The 17,184-nt window shown below is 38.1% G+C and overlaps 1 protein-coding gene across 1 annotated transcript in view; it reads left to right on the plus strand.

Moving 5' to 3' along the window:
• Positions 1-17,184, plus strand: part of clstn2b (calsyntenin 2b) — a 270,776-nt gene that overhangs the window by 133,598 nt on the left and 119,994 nt on the right. Inside the window, exon 3 of the mRNA XM_053507534.1 lies at positions 3,810-4,005. Within this exon, the coding sequence (XP_053363509.1) occupies positions 3,810-4,005 (196 nt within the window). The remainder of the gene's footprint in view (positions 1-3,809; positions 4,006-17,184) is intronic.

Raw genomic sequence — 17,184 nt, forward strand, 5'->3', positions numbered from 1 at the left:
TTTTTTTAAATCATAATTTTATTTTAGATTCATTGATTTTTTAATGGATATGTTTCTTTAATTATTGTTATATGACTTTATTCAGCTTTTGAAATAGACGTCTTTGTTGCATGCGTTCTTTAATATTGTCTATACCTTATCAGAAGCAAGCTAACTACAGTATGTTTTACAGCAAGCCTACTACAGTAACTTTTATTAACAGTTAACAGAAATAGCAGTAGATAATATTTGATCAGATTTACTTTAGTATCTTGAGCAGCTTGATAAATTACAGGAATATTAGAAAAAAAGATTCTTTACTATAAAGCTGAATATAGTTGTTCCTGGGATCCTATGATTTTCTGAGAAGAATATCTTGTAATAATAATAGAAATTCAACCATAGGGAAACCATAGGGACAAAAACATGCGATGAATGCAGGCATTAATATTTTACAAATTGACTGATTATTTTTAGAGAGCCCTGCGGAGTTATTGTGCTCTGTGCACAGTGTGTGGTCTTCAGAGACTGTAAAGAGCCACGGCTGTATAAATAAAAGCAGTTCTATTGTTTGGACAAATATTTGATAGAAATCTAGATTATATTTGAGCTCAGTAAGGGGGTCTTTCAGCTGGCTACTGGAGAAAACCCTGCTGAGAAAGAGAATAGTGCACTTCTGATTCATGGCTGCCAGGGTTGCTGTTTTTTTTTTTTTTTTTTTACATACCATATCTATGTATTGCAGATATATTGTGCACTGCAAATCAGACATATGCTTCATTTGTAACTTGTTTTCCCCAAAAGAAAAAATCTAGACTTCATTTCCAAACACCGCCTAGTTTGCTAGATAAAATAGAATAGAATTTCTAAAACAGAAAGCTTTTTGGAATGTACAAACATTTTGGGTTAGTTTTAATTCTATGTGTGTATGTGTGTGGGTTTTTTTCTTTGCAGGAATGTAAATTTTGCAGAAACCTGAAAACTCCTTTTTTTATTGGTAAATGAAGAAATAAAAACTAATATTTAATTGGACAATTTTCAGAAATAAAGACAGCAAACTCTTAAACTTTTCCTTCTCCTATAAGGTGGTACTGTCTAAGGTCAAAACACAGTATTAAAACAGAAGTAACCAATCTTGCTTTGTCAACAATTTTTTAGTGTATACTGTATACTGTACTACAAATTATTCGTATTTCTTGATATTAAAATTATTATAAGCTTCTAAAAGCATATGACTTGTAAAAAACGGTGGCTTAAACTAAAAAATAGATGTCTTTTTGCTTAAGTTTAAAAAGCAAATAATCTGTAGTGTCCGTAACCATGTCAAATTCATGTTGCAATATCTTAACAATTTTGCATTTTAGAATAATACACCTTTTTAGGTTTATGTATTTTTATGTGAAATCTAAATTGGCCAAGTTTCATCTGAATGACAATTAAGATCATTAAAAGATTTAAATTTCAAAAAGTTACAGACACTACACAAAAGGGCTTGAAATTGTATCCAGCAAATGTGTATTTTTTTTATCTGCTCAAAATATAAATGTGTATGCATGTTTAAAAAAAGATGAAGCATTGTTTGAGCCATACTGTATGTCTTTTACAACATTAGTATGTTAAGCTTAAAAAAAATTAAAAAAAAGAATACCAGTGGTCCCTAAATCCCAATTATTTCCTGTGGAAGACATAATAAAAGTGCAAAATACACGCTCCCCCATAAAAACCCCACCCTCCCCCATTTGTGATACTAGCAAACAAGGAAAAGTAGAGCTTGGTATCGTTGTTTCTGAGAGTTCACTTGTTCAGTGGTGTGAGTGTCGTTTGGCTGGAACTAAAACCTGAATTCACATCAGCCATTTCTGGATAAAATTGGAATTTTTTAGAAAATAGTGAAAAGTGACTGATTTAGCCTTGTTTCTGACACCAGAGCCTGAGAACATACAGCATAACCACCATGCTTAACACCTCACCCTGACTTTCTTTCCACTTTTGCATAGAATATAATCTTCAGTCTTTTGAAGTTGTTCCTATCATCTAACCTGTGCTTCCTTCTGCCACATTCATCTGTATACAGCTTTCTTTCCTCTGACACCATCTGCTCTCCGTTCCTTCCTCCAGGCTTAGCATAATATGAGCTCGGGTTTTTAGTGTTTCAGGTTCAAACCTCTGGAGTGCAATTCCTCTCCATCGGAAAAAGCTAGCTCCCTCTCCTCATTTAAAACCCGGCTGAACGCTCATTTCTTCCTGCTTTCCCTTTAACCCAATTCCTTCCACTCGCTGATCCTCCAGACTCGCCTGCTTTATTGTGCTTTAAACTAATTACTGGCACTAATTATTTTATTGCTTGATTTACTTTTAATCTTTGCGCAATTCTTTGTAATCAGTGTCTGTGTCTATTAAGACTGTTTAATTTCTTTCACTTTTTGATTGCTGATCCATTTCGTAATACTATTTGCACCACTAAGATTCACATTTTGTCGAGCTAAACATTTACATATTATTTAATTTTTTGAAAATCGTGGCACAGCAGGTAGTGTTTCTTCAGAAACCTTGAACAAGGTTTCATTCTAAACTTAAGTTTTTAGAGTTTTGCTTGTTTGTCGGGGTTATTAACCCTAACCGTTTAAAAACATAGGAGTAGGTATTACCAGTTGTTCTGGAACAGGCTCTGGTTTAGCTGTTACCTTGTTCAGGATTAATTGCTGGATTTAAAGATAAATTAACAAATTAATTGAATAATGAATTAATTAATGGGCTACCATAACCTTTGTAACACATGTGGCGTTCCCAAATTGGCGGTAGTAAGTGAATGCATGTGTGAATGTTGCTGGAGGTTCTACCACAGTTGTACAAATGGGAATAAATGTAATGGTCAACACTTGCTTCTATGAGATCTTTAATTGGACTCCAGATGTTTCAAGATGGATGGATGGATTATTCTGTCATTAGGAGATTACATTTTCTCCCAACCACACTGTCAATATACAGTCTCAGGGGAGCCGTGGCTCAGGCAGCTAAGGATCTAGGTTGTTGGTTTGGGGATCTGAATATCCGGGTTCGAGCCCTCCGTCGGTGGGTTGATACACCTCATGCTACCCAGCAACTGCATGCAGTGCCAGTTCCCAGCCCGGTTAGAAAAATGGCGGGGTTACATCAGAAAGGGCATCCGGCATAAAAAACCTGTGCCAAGTTGTGTGCGGATCAGATGGTGTACTGTCCTGACCCCTTAACGGGAGCAGTTGAAAAAAAGTTTACATTATCAATGGATCCTTGTACAAGGGCCATTAAATAAAATTAATTTGTTAAACTTCTTTCTATTTAAAGACATTGATTGAAGTTCTTAATTATCAGGTGCAGAAAATCTACACAGCAGTAGAGTCTTAAGAGGTTAAGCCAAGGAGGTAAAAAGGTCTAGTAGTGATGTCACATTGTATGATCAAGGTTTGTTGACATATTAGCTGATTTAGTGCTGCAATTTAAATAAATATGTAAAGTACCAAAATGACAGCAGTGCACATATATAGCATTCTAATTGATTTTGTGGTATTTGTAATGGCATCCGCGTGATGTGGTACAAATGAAATGTCATCAAGTGTTTAAACTACTCACCAAGCATAAATAGACAATCTGTGTGACATACCTTGCAGGTATTGATATATTGTATTTTAAAAAAATATCTTCTTCTAATTATAATCGGTTGTGAAAAGCAGAAGAGAAAAGGATAGATAGTGTACCAACACAGCAGATGATGTTATTTCATTATTTTCCTGGCAAATTGGTTGTCAAGTCTATGCCATTTTAATTAGATCTTTTTTTTTTTTCCTCACTAGGAGAGATCTGCGCGTTTGGAGTCCACGGATCAGACGCTCCGTTCGAAGCTGTGGTCCTGAACAGGACGTCTGGAGAAGGCCAGCTGCGGGCGAGAAGCCCCATCGACTGCGAGCGCCAAAGAGAGTACACGTTCACCATCCAAGCACATGACTGTGGATCCGGTCCTGGAGGCATTGGTGCAAAGAAATCACACAAGTATGGACATGAACCTGTCAGACATTTGCCTTTAAGTATTAGATGTTCTATAAGAGTTAAAAATGATGACTCGTGTCAACCCCAAATGCGTTTAAACTCTGATCTAATTATGGTTGGATAATGGCACACTGGGGAACAGCTGGTTCAGCTCGCAGGGTGTTTGTGACACAGAAAAGTGTTGAGAAAGAAACAAGAAGAAAACAGCAAAGTAAGCATCAAAAAGAAGGGGGTGATGAAATGATGCTTAGTACACAGATTAAAACTTAATTAAACAGAAATGCACTGGTTAACAGTCCAAGAGACAGTCTAAAAGTGAGGTTTTTTTGGTCTAATAAAAGGAATGTAATACTTTAATTTAAGTCTTAATTGAAAATCACAGACAGATACACTCACAAACACCCATTTTCAATTATTTCTAATATTACTAATTTATTAATAGTGCAATTGAATGCATTTGCAGTGTATAAACGGGCCTCTAGCTTCAGACAGCTGTGTCCTTTTTTAAGCCATGCAATGGCAAATCTGCAGAAACGAGACAGGAATTTGAAATATAAAATTAACCATTTTGCAAACGCAGATTCGAAATACATTCATAGCATCTGAAAGAGTACTAGAAAAAAAAAGACTTTTTCCCAAACCAAAATCATTTAATCCAAGCTTTTCTACTCTTGCCAAGCCTAATAATTTTATGCAGAAAGGATTGCTGTAGAATTCTTGCGGGTCCCAAAGAGAGGGCAAAGCTTCTGCTCAGATCTCCTGGTTTTAATCTGCCTAGTAGTCATCATCTGTTTCAGCAAGGAAACGGCAACTTGCAAATGTGTTCTAAAGCCCTGTCCTGAACCTTTCCAAACTATCTCGCCCTTATTTTGAATTGTTTTTTTTAAGTTACTCCACCCTCTTTCAATTTTATGTGTTTTTGTGTAAAATAAAAAAAAAAAATCATCTGATTATAGCGGATCTTAGTATTCGGCAAATACAACCTCAGACGAATGTATAACTTTTTCACCGTGTGGTTATTTATTTAACAAAAATAAAGCAGAAAAGAAAAAGAAATCATGTGGGCAATACTAAGTACCTCCTTGCTGCTTCCACAGGGTATAAGATGGGAAGTTGCAGCCAGGTGCTGCTAATCATCAGCTCTTGATTAATTGAACTTCAGCAGATGTACAGATCTCTATAAAAGCAGAAGTTTTGGCAGTAAGCAGGTGTCGAGCGTTTAGGTGTGTGTTAACAAAATGCCAAGAGGGAAATACATAAGCAACAGTCTTAAAGAAGAATGGCATTTCAGCAGAAACACATCATACCCACTGTCAAGCATGGTGGTGGAGGAGTGAGGATTTGGGCTTGTTCTTGCAGTCACAGGACCTGCGCACTTTGCAGTCATTGAGTTGACCATGAAGTCCTCTGTATACCAGAGTATTAGAGTATAGAGGCAAATGTCTGATCGATAAAGCTTGGTTGAAAATCCGTCACGCAACAAGACACACCAGTTAATCTACATCAGAATTGCTGAAAATGAAAGAAATTAAGGTTTTGGAAAGTCCAGACCTCAACCGAATTGAAATGCTGTGGCAGGACCGGAAGAGAGTATTGCGTAATCGAATGCCCAAAAACTTCAATGAACTGAAGCAATGTTATCAAGAAGATTTACTCTAACCCAAAATTCCTCCCCAACAATGTGTGAGACTGATAAAGTCATAAAGGAAATTAATATTTCAAGTTCTTGGTGCTTAAGGTGGATCTACTATTGGACTATTAAATCAAGAAGGTACTTAGTATTGCCCTCCTTTTTTTTTCTTTCGTTCTTTCTTTCTTTTTGGCTTGATTTTTCTTATAAAAATGTCACTATAAATTTTTTTTACAATGTTTATCTGAGGTTGTGTTTGCCCAATCCCGAGACCTGCTATAATCAGATGATTTTTGTCTAACGGGGTACTAACTTTTGCACATGACTCTGTAGATCCTGTATATATATATATATAGGTTTGTGTAAGTGCTTAAATTCAGTTTTCGATCACAATATAAATCCTGTCTGAGTATCTGAACACTCCCTCACTTCTTAAATGCTATCTGATCGTGATCAAATCAACTAAAAACGTAGGCGAGGTATAAATTCATCTCTGATTATCTAGCTGTCTCTGAAGTTCTGATCCTGACGAACAGGAGGGTATTTTTCCAGCCTGCCCACTTCACTGATTATGATGAAGGATTCTTTTAAAAAGCGTGAGAGGTGGTTTGCCCCCCCACTTAACCCTACCATATAAGATCATCGAAACCGGGCTAATTATTTTAACAAGGCCATTTCATCAGCTTCAAACGGTTGTCTGACACTGTCACACAGTGTGTATTTAAAATCAAACGCAGCCTAGGTCGCTCTGAAAATAGAAGCTTTTAGAAATTCAAGCTTCAATTACATGCAGTGTTCTCAAAACTGATGAAATAAACTTACATCTGAGAGCGTAACGATAAAGGAAGGGGAAGGTTTAAAGTTTCACTTTACTGTATATACTGCTTTGTCTTACAAATCTACAAAGGTATCAGTACTAAATTCAGTTTACAACAAAGGGGGGGCAGCTTTTATTATAATATACCTGATTAATGATTAGTCATTAGTGGTGTGTGTGTGTGTCCTGCGATAGATTGGCACCCCGCCTCGTGCCCTAAGTCTCCTGGGATAGGCTCCAGGCCCCTGTGACCCTGTACAGGATAAAGCGTTATAGATGATGAGTGAGTAAGAATGAGTGAGCAGCAGTAGGGGATAACACATGCACCCAGTCCAGTGTGAGAAGCCTGTTTGTCAGTGTATTGCAAACTGTAACTGTTTTTTTAATATTTTTAATGCATGCTTTATATTTCCCATTCATGTCTAGAAATGATCACTTTGGTTTCAGACCTGAGATGTAGAGAAAATAAGCGTGTATTTTTCAGTGTCACTGCCAGGGTCAAGCCCGCGGTCACAGGCACACTCCGGGCAATAACTTTGCTCTGGGAGCCACCCTACGGCTGTATATATTAGAATTATTATACACACCAGCCATAGGAGAGGCTAAGGGAGAGCAGGGCAGCAGCTCAAAGACCCCCATCGGGGTTTATTTGTGTTTACATGCGTGACCAAAAAAACAACACCTGCCTTAAACCAGTCGTCTTCTCCGTCACTAATGACTTGTCAATGCGCATCTGAGTCACAGATCCAAAGTTAGTTTCTTCACAGCAGAAGCACGATTTTGTCACCCCAGTGTTAAAACTACACTTTGTTAGTATCATTGCTCCCGGGTGTTAAAAAAAAAAAAAAAAAAAAAAATAGCATGACATTATCTCTCCCTTTTCCCCTTTTGTCTTCCGTATTTTGATTCACTCTGTCTCCTGACCTTTACCATTACCTCCTTTGATACTTCAAATCTCTATGGCAGGATTTCTTCTCTTTCTTTTTTCTTTAACCTTTAACCCTGTCTTCTTTCATGCACTCTTCCCAGACGCTATTGTGTCCTGTTTCAATGCTCCTTTAGGGCTATGCTTTTTCAAGTTTATTTCATGCTCTTTCCCTCTCTCTTCCCTCTTTTTTACTCTCTTGCCCTCTTTGTTTCCCCTTTATCATTTTTATTTCATTATTTATCTGTTACAATTGCGTCCTGTTCAAATGATCTTAATTGCTTTCGACTTAAAGGTCCCATATTTTCCTTTATTTCTTTAACAAGTTACACTGGTCTCAGAGCTCCCCTAAAGTATGTCTGTTACCCCTCAGATAATTAAACACTGCCTTTGTGTATATGTAAATGAGCAACTTCCCAGAGAACAGCAGAAATGAGAAACAAGCCAGGGGAGGGGCTTTTCTTATATGAGGTCACATTATGGGGAAATCTAACTAGTTTAAACCCTGGCCCAGACAAAAATGGAAAACGGACCTCCTTCTATATTTAAAGATAATTAAGCATTCTCTTTAAGGGCGGCATGGTGGTGTAGTGGTTAGCGCTGTCATCCTCCAGGGTCCGGGTGCGATTACCGGCCGGGTTTGTTTCCTGTCTCCGTGTGCGTGGAGTTTGCATGTTCTCTCCGTGCTTGGTGGGTTTCCTCTGGGTACTTCGGTTTCCTAAGATTGTGGCTGACCGAACACACCCCTGTCACTCACTCTTCACCCTCCTGCCATTAGGGAAAAGGTACCGAAGCATTCGTGCCTTCACATCCAGAGTGTATAACAGCTTCTTTTTCACAAGCAATTCATCTCCTCAAAACGGGACTGGACTGATAAACATACACGCACACATACAAATCATTCAGATAAACTCAATCACTTCAAAACATTGGAACTGAACTGATAAACAACCATCAAACAATTGTACATACCCACCTGTAATTGCTCTTTTGCACAGTATTTGTTATTTGCACAAAAAGTCTTTTCTATCTCAGCTGCTACCTACGAGAAAATGTTTACTGTTTCTCATCCCATTACCTCACCTCATTACCACGGAGTATTAAAATGTGACATATTGTCATGTTGTCACTCTTGTTTGCACATTTGCACATGCACTTTATGTTGTCTCTTCTGTATAGGACTTATAGTTAGTTAGTTTTTTGTTAATGTATAATGTTAATCTGTTTTGTCTCAGCTAGTCAGCTATTTAGGCCTCTTAGTTAGTTAGTTAGTTAGTTAGTGCACTGTATGTAGCACCTTGGTTTCGGAGAAACGTTTTTTTTTTTTTTTTTTTCCAGTTTCACTGTGCATTGTCACTGCATATGGTGGAAGTGACAATGTAAGCCTACTTGACTTGACTTGACTTGGCGTTCCTAAATCGCTGGGGTGAATGTGATGAATGAATGAGTATGTGAGTGTGTGTCTGTGTGTGTGCCCTGCGATGGATCGGCGATGTACCCCGCCTCTGATCTAAATCTCCTGGGATAGACTCCCCCCACTTCCAACACTGAATACAGGATAGAGCATGTACAGAATACAGGATATAGGCGATATGTGAGTGAGTGAGTGAGGGAGGGAGTGAGGGAGGGAGGGAGGGAGGGAGGGAGGGAGATAGATCCTCTTTAAATTGGCGAGCGAAAACTTTGGGACTATTTTCTTTGCACTTTGGTAAGTTAAGGACCAGAACAGAATGATGAACAAATCACACATTATTATTTTTATTGCATTTTAGAAAACATGCAAACAATTTCTAGAAACATGGTTTGTACAAAAATTAATTTATGAGCTCCTGGATTTTCTTAGACAGCCTTTTTTTAATTATTTTATTTTGTAAATAATAGACTACTCTTACTCTTATGTAAGCTCTGATGGCATTTACAGTTTATTCACCAAATATTCTCGGAGAGAGGGGGTGAGAGTTTTTTTCTTTTTCTTTTTTTTTTTTATAATTTAATCAGAAGGATTGCATGCACTTCGGTAATCTGATAATAGGAACTTTAGATCTGTATAATCCAAATTTCTTTTTAAATATATGACAAAACCCATCACCTCATCAGGATATTCAACATGTTCTATCAGTTCCATTTTTATAACATGAAGTGGCATTGCTAGTTTTTCAGGGATACAAATTGGAAGCTATTTTGCCTTATTTTAAGGCTCTTTTAAGAACTCTACTCAATTTCGATGTTTAGTTTCCAGTTGCACAGGAGTGATTCTCTGGCACCAGTACCTTTGGGGCATCTGCTTAAAAGAAGCCAACTGTCATGTCTTTAATGCTGAGCTCACAGGGACTGATCTGTTATTTTATATATGAGGGAAAAGGTATAAAGTGATTGAATTGTAAACAAATCGTGGGATGACCTGCCGTTTTTGTAATTTTGTGGATTATTTGGTTTTTAACTATATAAGAAGGTCATGCATCAAGCAAAGAAAACTACTAAGGAAATTGCTGAACTGAAAAAACTGGAATTGGTTTCAAAATTGTTCAATACGTTAATATTAAACCCATCATAATGACCAGACAATGTACAATCTTGAAGTCTAATACACACTATGTGACATGAACTTACAGGATTGGGACTAAACAGCTGTGTGGCCGTAAGAAAACCACTTCTTAGTGAGTCTAATCAGGAAAAAAAAAAGGCTTGACTTTGCTGGGGAGCATTAAAGATTGGACTTTGGAGCAATGGAAAAAAACGTCATGTGATGTGATGAGTCCAGCTTGGCCCTACTCCAGAGTGATGGGGGTAAGAAGGGAACCACATGAACCGCGATGCACCCATCATGCGTAGGTGTCCCATCTATACGTTTGTCTTTCCTGATGGCACTGGGGATATTCCAGGACTTAGATTGTAAAAGAATGATTCTGCGAGCATGAGAAATTATTTGTTTAATATTCAATGCAAATAGTCAGTAAGGACATTGCTTAGGAATCTCATCTATTAATCGATGGCTTTAAACTGTATTTTGTGATTTCCCTTAATTGAAAACCTTTGCTGAATATCTGGGGGACTTGATTCAGAAAATCCAGGTGAAATTTTTACAAGGGATTTAATCTGATACGCTCTGTTGTGGTATCCTGTTTACATGACCATTTGAACTGCACAATCAGATAACAATCTCAGTAAACTCACTCGATGTGTATAATGATGATGCGGAGTTAAATAGGTTTTGTGGTGCTGGATGAATACACTGAGGCTCTTTGCAGAATTGTGCTTATATTGTCCTACGTTATGAGCAGTTTGTAAGAAAAAAATAGGCAGTGATTAATACGGACAAATGTTTTAATGTGTGCTTAAGCTTGTTATTTGTTCCACTGATTATCTACAATTGTGCGTAAAAAAGTCTAAATGCACGACTGAGCACTGGTACATGAAAACAAATGCACTTCCTACAGTACATTTGGGAAGAAGGTACCTGTTACAGAAGCTTTAACGGTAGTTCCAGATGTAAAATACTATAAATCACATGCTTTCCAGGTTTATAGTAACAACTCATTCATAGAATCATTGGCACTTCAGTTAATAGAAGGATAATATAAAAAAAAATAGTGTATAAAAAAGGTGCTGTTATGTATGTAAAGAGTGTTGATATGATAATTATAGAAAGACTCTCCAGGGACAGCTGTTTGTAACATCAGAAAGTTTTCCGCCACTGGAGAGCTTTTGTGCCTTCCGGCTTTCTGGATCGTAGAGTTTTTTTTCTTATATATTTTTTTTGCATTGGGATAAAAAAAAAGAGGCTGGTGAGGTGAAGACTCTGTACAGCGGACATAGTCAGTGATAACAGAAATTGAATTGTCTCCTGGACAAATGTAAACATTAAACATAAAACTAAAGTACAAAGTGCAGTTTATTTCTAAATTCATCATCGCAGTTGTCAACTTAGCAAATCTACCGTTCAGTAATTCCACCCTCTGGCTTTGATTGTTTTCTTAGAAATGCACACCCTTAGCTTGTAGGTTCATTTTTCAGGGCTGTGAAACTTTTTAATACAGAAACTTCAGGGTTGCAATAAGCAAGAGCTATGGTGGACAAAGCGGAGACAATTGGACTTTTTGATGGAAGGCGAAGTCAGAGGTGATGGTGTGGTATTCAGTGCTTACAGAGAAAAAGCTTTCCGTTGCTATCTCATCGAAAAAACATGGAATTTGTGTTTGACATCAGTTGTATTATGTGAGTGTCTCGCCAGGGGGGAAAGAGTTTTTCTATTTGATTTTTTATTTTCTACTGGTATTTTTTTATTTTATTTTTTGCTATGGATACAGCATATACATAATAACTATTCAATAGACTATACCATGTAGGAGTCTGCATCTGATTCTGTGCACAGATACTTTACTAAATAGAGCAGTGACTTGGTGAATGGAGTGCCATCCATTCCATTTTGCTGGAATAAGTTGCAAATGAACTTAACCTCCAGTATTCATGTGTGTGGAGTCTGCATGTTCCTCCCATGCTTGGAGGTCATCCACAGTCAAGGACATACGATGTAGGCTGATTTGTGTTCCTAAATTGCCCATAGTGTATGTCTGAATGTGTAAGTATGCACTATTTAGCCATATTTAGCAAAAACCTGAAATGACATCGTTTTCAAAAACATATACTTTTACCCACTTTTGCAGCTGTAACAACTTCCACTCTTCCCTGAAGGCTGTCCGCAAGGTTTTGTAGTGTTTCTGTGGGAATTCGTGCCCAATCATTTCGTGGAGCGTTTATGAGGTCAGGCACTGATGTTGGACGAGAAGGCCTGGCTCACCATCTCCGTTCCAGTTCATCCCAAAGGTGCTCGATGGTGTTGAGGTCAGGGCTCTGTGTTCGGGCCGGTTGAGTTATTCAGCACCAAACTTATCAAGCTATGTTTTATAGTCCATGCTTCGTGGACTGGAGAACAGTCATGTTGGAATAGAAAACGGCCTTCCTCAAACTGTTGCCACAAAGTTGGAAGCATAGCATTGTCCAAGATGTTGCTGAAGTATTAAAATTGCCCTTCACTGGGGATAAGGGGATTAAGGGCCTGATTGAAACACCTGAATTCGATAATTAACAGTTTTATCCAAATACTTTAGTGCATATTGTGTATAGTGTGTGTGTATTTGTGTATCTGTGCCCTATAATAGGTTGGCACAGCCTCCAGGGTGTCCCTATCTGAGGTTCTCGGGTTAGGCTTCAGGCCCCCTCAACCCTCCACAGCATAAATGTCATGGATAATGGATAGATACAGTAGATGGATGGATGGATGGATGGATGGATGAATAAACAGGTTATGTGTTATGTTTGTCAGTGAGACTGAATATCAATGTATTTTTTCCCTGAGAGACATTTCTTTATGGAAATTGAGAAATTTTGTGTCATTACATGTAATTTCTTCTGAACTGCAGCTGAATACGTTTAGGGGAAAATGGGAAAAACAATAGAGTCCTGGGCTTTGCAGTTATTACTCAGACTTGGCACAGATCTATCTATCGATCCATCTATCTATCCATCCATCCGTCCCCAGCCTTAAAACACCCTGCCCACTACTGTCGAAGTAAGAAAGGTTCTTCTGTCAGACATCATCCTATAAAACTGAATATTTAAAACGTACATAATCAATTTGTCTGAACGAAATCCAGACTATATATATTTATTTTTACATTTCTCTGCTTTTCTTGATTTTTTGCATTCATGCTTCAGGGGCACTTATTACTTGTAGTACCAAATAAGAAAATATATGTTTAGTAAGCTAGACCTAAATGCGTTTTCAGAATGCATTTACAATACAAATGACGATCACGTTTGGACCAACTTACTAAGTTTTTAATTCTCTTCTTTTCCCCCAACTGCCTTAAAGAATATTTGTTACACATCATTTTTACATCCGAATTTGTCCGTTAATTGCGTTTTTTTTTCTTCAAGTTTTAATGATGAATGATGTCCAAAAGAACATGGGGATAAATGATAAACGAGGCTCATAGTTTGTACAAGCGCACGAGCTAAACTCTGCAGGCTCAGTAAACAACGTCCTACCGCATCCGAGTGTGACGCTACTGTAGCATCCTGTCATTTACATTCTCATTTACTTTCAACCTCTAAGCAGTGCTATCTAGCCGAGTGGAAAACTAAAGAAAATGTATTCAGATTGCACCTGACATTAAGACTCTTACTCATACATTAAATTAGATGTTTAAAACATAGCTCGAAAACAACAACGCAGCAGTTTTGCCTCTTACACTGTAGTTAAATTATCAGTCAGCTAGTGGAAGGCACTCGTCCCGAGACATTTTCAGGGACAAAAATTAATGTGTTGTTTGTATTCATAATGCTACTGTAGAGAGGTAAAAGATTGTACAGAAGTAGAAATCTTGGTGTTTGAAAGCGTTTCAAACCGTTCTCCAGAGCCTTAACCTTTGAGCTAGCCCTAACCATGAGAGGTATTTAAAAGATGTTCATTTAAATTTGTTAAATGTTAATGTTTAAGATGTTATAAATTTGATGCATTGGACAGTTAGCACTGTCGCCTTGCACCTCTAGGATCCGGGTTCAATTCCCGTCTTTTTGTGCATGGAGTTTGCATGTTTTCCCTGTGCCTGGTGGGTTTTCTCCGCTTACTTTGGTTTCCTCCCACAGTCCAAAGACATGCAGGTTAGGCTAATTGGTGTTCCCAAATTGCCCATGGGATGTAAGTGTGTTTATGTTTGTGTCCTGCGATAGTTTGGCACCCTGTCCAGGGTGTACCCCGCCACGTGCCCTAAGTCTCTTGGGATAGGCTCCAGCACCCCCCTGCAACCCTGAATGGAGGATAAAGAAGGATGAGCGAGGGAGTGAGCGATATTATAAACTTTCCTCTAATTAGTTTGTTAAATTCCTTATTCCAACATTTCACATATATATAAGTAAATCTGAGTATTTTATACTTGTGATTAATCACAGACTATGAATGTAATTAAATAGATTAAAATAGATTTAGATTTTTAAAAATATATTATGTAAGAACACTTTATTATCATGAAATAAAAGTAACCCTTGTTAAAAAAAAACTAAAATCTAATTAATTGTTTGATTTTATTAATTTTTTGATTTTGTTAAAAAGATGAAATTATATTTAATAATATTAAGACCTGTTTCCAAATCTTGTGGTTTCCATGGCAACGTCACCATGTGCTGTTTAAGTTTGCTGTTTAAGTTTGCTGTGGTTTATGCTCAGATCTAATCTCTACCCCCGGACAGTTACAGTGAAGGAGGCGTGGCCTTTGTATCTCTCAATGCTAATGAAGGAGGCGTGGCCTCTGTATCTCTCTAAGCTAATGAGGGAGGCGTGGCCCTTGTATCTCTCAATGCTAATGAAGGAGGCGTGGCCTCTGTATCTCTCTAAGCTAATGAAGGAGGCGTGGCCTCTGTATCTCTCAATGCTAATGAAGGAGGCGTGGCCTCTGTATCTCTCTAAGCTAATGAGGGAGGCGTGGCCCTTGTATCTCTCAATGCTAATGAAGGAGGCGTGGCCTCTGTATCTCTCTAAGCTAATGAGGGAGGCGTGGCCCTTGTATCTCTCAATGCTAATTAAGGAGGTGTGGCCTTTGTATCTCTCAATCCTAATGAAGGAGGTGTGGCCTTTGTATCTCTCAATCCTAATGAAGGAGGCGTGGCCTTTGTATCTCTCAATCCTAATGAAGGAGGCGTGGCCTCTGTATCTCTCTAAGCTAATGAAGGAGGCGTGGCCTTGTATCTCTCAATCCTAATGAAGGAGGCGTGGCCTCTGTATCTCTCTAAGCTAATGAAGGAGGCGTGGCCTCTGTATCTCTCTAAGCTAATGAAGGAGGCGTGGCCTCTGTATCTCTCTAAGCTAATGAGGGAGGCGTGGCCCTTGTATCTCTCAATGCTAATGAAGGAGGCGTGGCCTCTGTATCTCTCTAAGCTAATGAGGGAGGCGTGGCCCTTGTATCTCTCAATGCTAATGAAGGAGGTGTGGCCTTTGTATCTCTCAATCCTAATGAAGGAGGCGTGGCCTCTGTATCTCTCTAAGCTAATGAAGGGGGCGTGGCCTTTGTATCTCTCAATCCTAATGAAGGAGGCGTGGCCTCTGTATCTCTCTAAGCTAATGAAGGAGGCGTGGCCTTTGTATCTCTCAATCCTAATGAAGGAGGCGTGGCCTCTGTATCTCTCTAAGCTAATGAAGGAGGCGTGGCCTTTGTATCTCTCAATCCTAATGAAGGAGGCGTGGCCTCTGTATCTCTCTAAGCTAATGAAGGAGGCGTGGCCTTTGTATCTCTCAATCCTAATGAAGGAGGCGTGGCCTCTGTATCTCTCTAAGCTAATGAAGGAGGTGTGGCCTCTGTACCACTCAATCTCTGATTTCTACTGTTCGTTTTTTATGATTTAAGTGCTTGTGATCTCTAATTTTATCATTTTAAAACATGCATAAATAGTTTCAAAGGTAGAGGGTACTGGGTAGGGCCTTCCTTGGCTTTGAAATCAGTGTCAGCTATTCATGGCATGAATTCCATGAGACACCTTTGAGACGTTGGCCCGTGTTGACTTGATTGCATCATGCATTTCTTGCAGATTTTTCCGGTGCGCCTTCATGCTGTGAGTCTCCCATTCTACCACATTTCAAAGGTGTTCTATTGAAGTCGGTGACTGGGAAAAAGACTGAAGAACATTAAACTCACTTGTCATGTTCATAAACCCAGTTTGAGATGATGTATGATTTGTGACATTGTGCTGTCTCTTGTTGACCCATTCCTCTATGTTTATGTGCAATGCATTGTCATCACACTGGTGCCCAAATAAATAAGTGTATGAATGAATATGTGTACCCAGGTGTTCCAAATAACATTTTAATGCTTTATTTACTTATCTTATTATTTAAATAACAGGCATATTTATTCACATATTTATTTAATATTGCCTAAAATGTCATTCTGTAAACGCAAAGGGATTAGCATGTTTGTCATAGGAAAAAAAAGGAAAAATTAGCCAGTGATCTCAAATCATATCATTTAATACCTCAAGATAAATGATAAAACGATTGACTGATATTTACTTTGATATACTTAATTTTTACATTTGCTTTTTGTGTGCGAGCAAGATTCTTTGGTTCAATGATAATAAATTTTTGAGCTTCTGGTAACGTATTCATAATAATTTAACATCAAAAAGCAACTTAAACAAAATTGAAGTCAAACTTTGCCAGCATAAAATACTAAGAAAAAAAAGCACAGGCAAGAAAACAGAAAGAAATGTTGGAATACACATAAAGTGGCGTTTTTAAAGCTGTGTTTGGAAATTGATCATTGGCGCGAGGTGGAACTGAGCACTTGTGTGTTTTGTATATGGGTGTACTGGTCAGGTGTTCACATACTTATGGCTACAGCATATAGCCATAGCCATAGTCTGTTTATGTCTTAGCTTTTATGAGCATACCAGTGTGTCATTGGCTACTGACTAACCTTATTTACTCACTGTAGCAATTCTTCCTGTTTCGTATTAAATAGGGGTGGGAATCGCCGGAGACCAGTCGATATTATATAGCGATACCTAAAAAATTTGTTTAGAATTGTAATAAAAACAAAACTTTACGAATATTTCGCTCCGACCACACGGGATGCTATGCAGCCTGTAGGAATAAAGAAGTACAGTGTAGTCTATTAGAAGCTTATTTTAAAGTAGATTTTTAAATCCACCACATAACTGTTTATAACCTCGCTTTTACTCACCCTTTTTGTTTATGGTGCATTACACCGGGCTCTCAATTCAGATATTTTACACGCCCTTACTTCAGACTGCTGCGTA

The sequence above is a fragment of the Clarias gariepinus genome, chromosome 11 (genome assembly GCF_024256425.1).
Source record: "Clarias gariepinus isolate MV-2021 ecotype Netherlands chromosome 11, CGAR_prim_01v2, whole genome shotgun sequence".
Classification (NCBI taxonomy): domain Eukaryota; kingdom Metazoa; phylum Chordata; class Actinopteri; order Siluriformes; family Clariidae; genus Clarias; species Clarias gariepinus.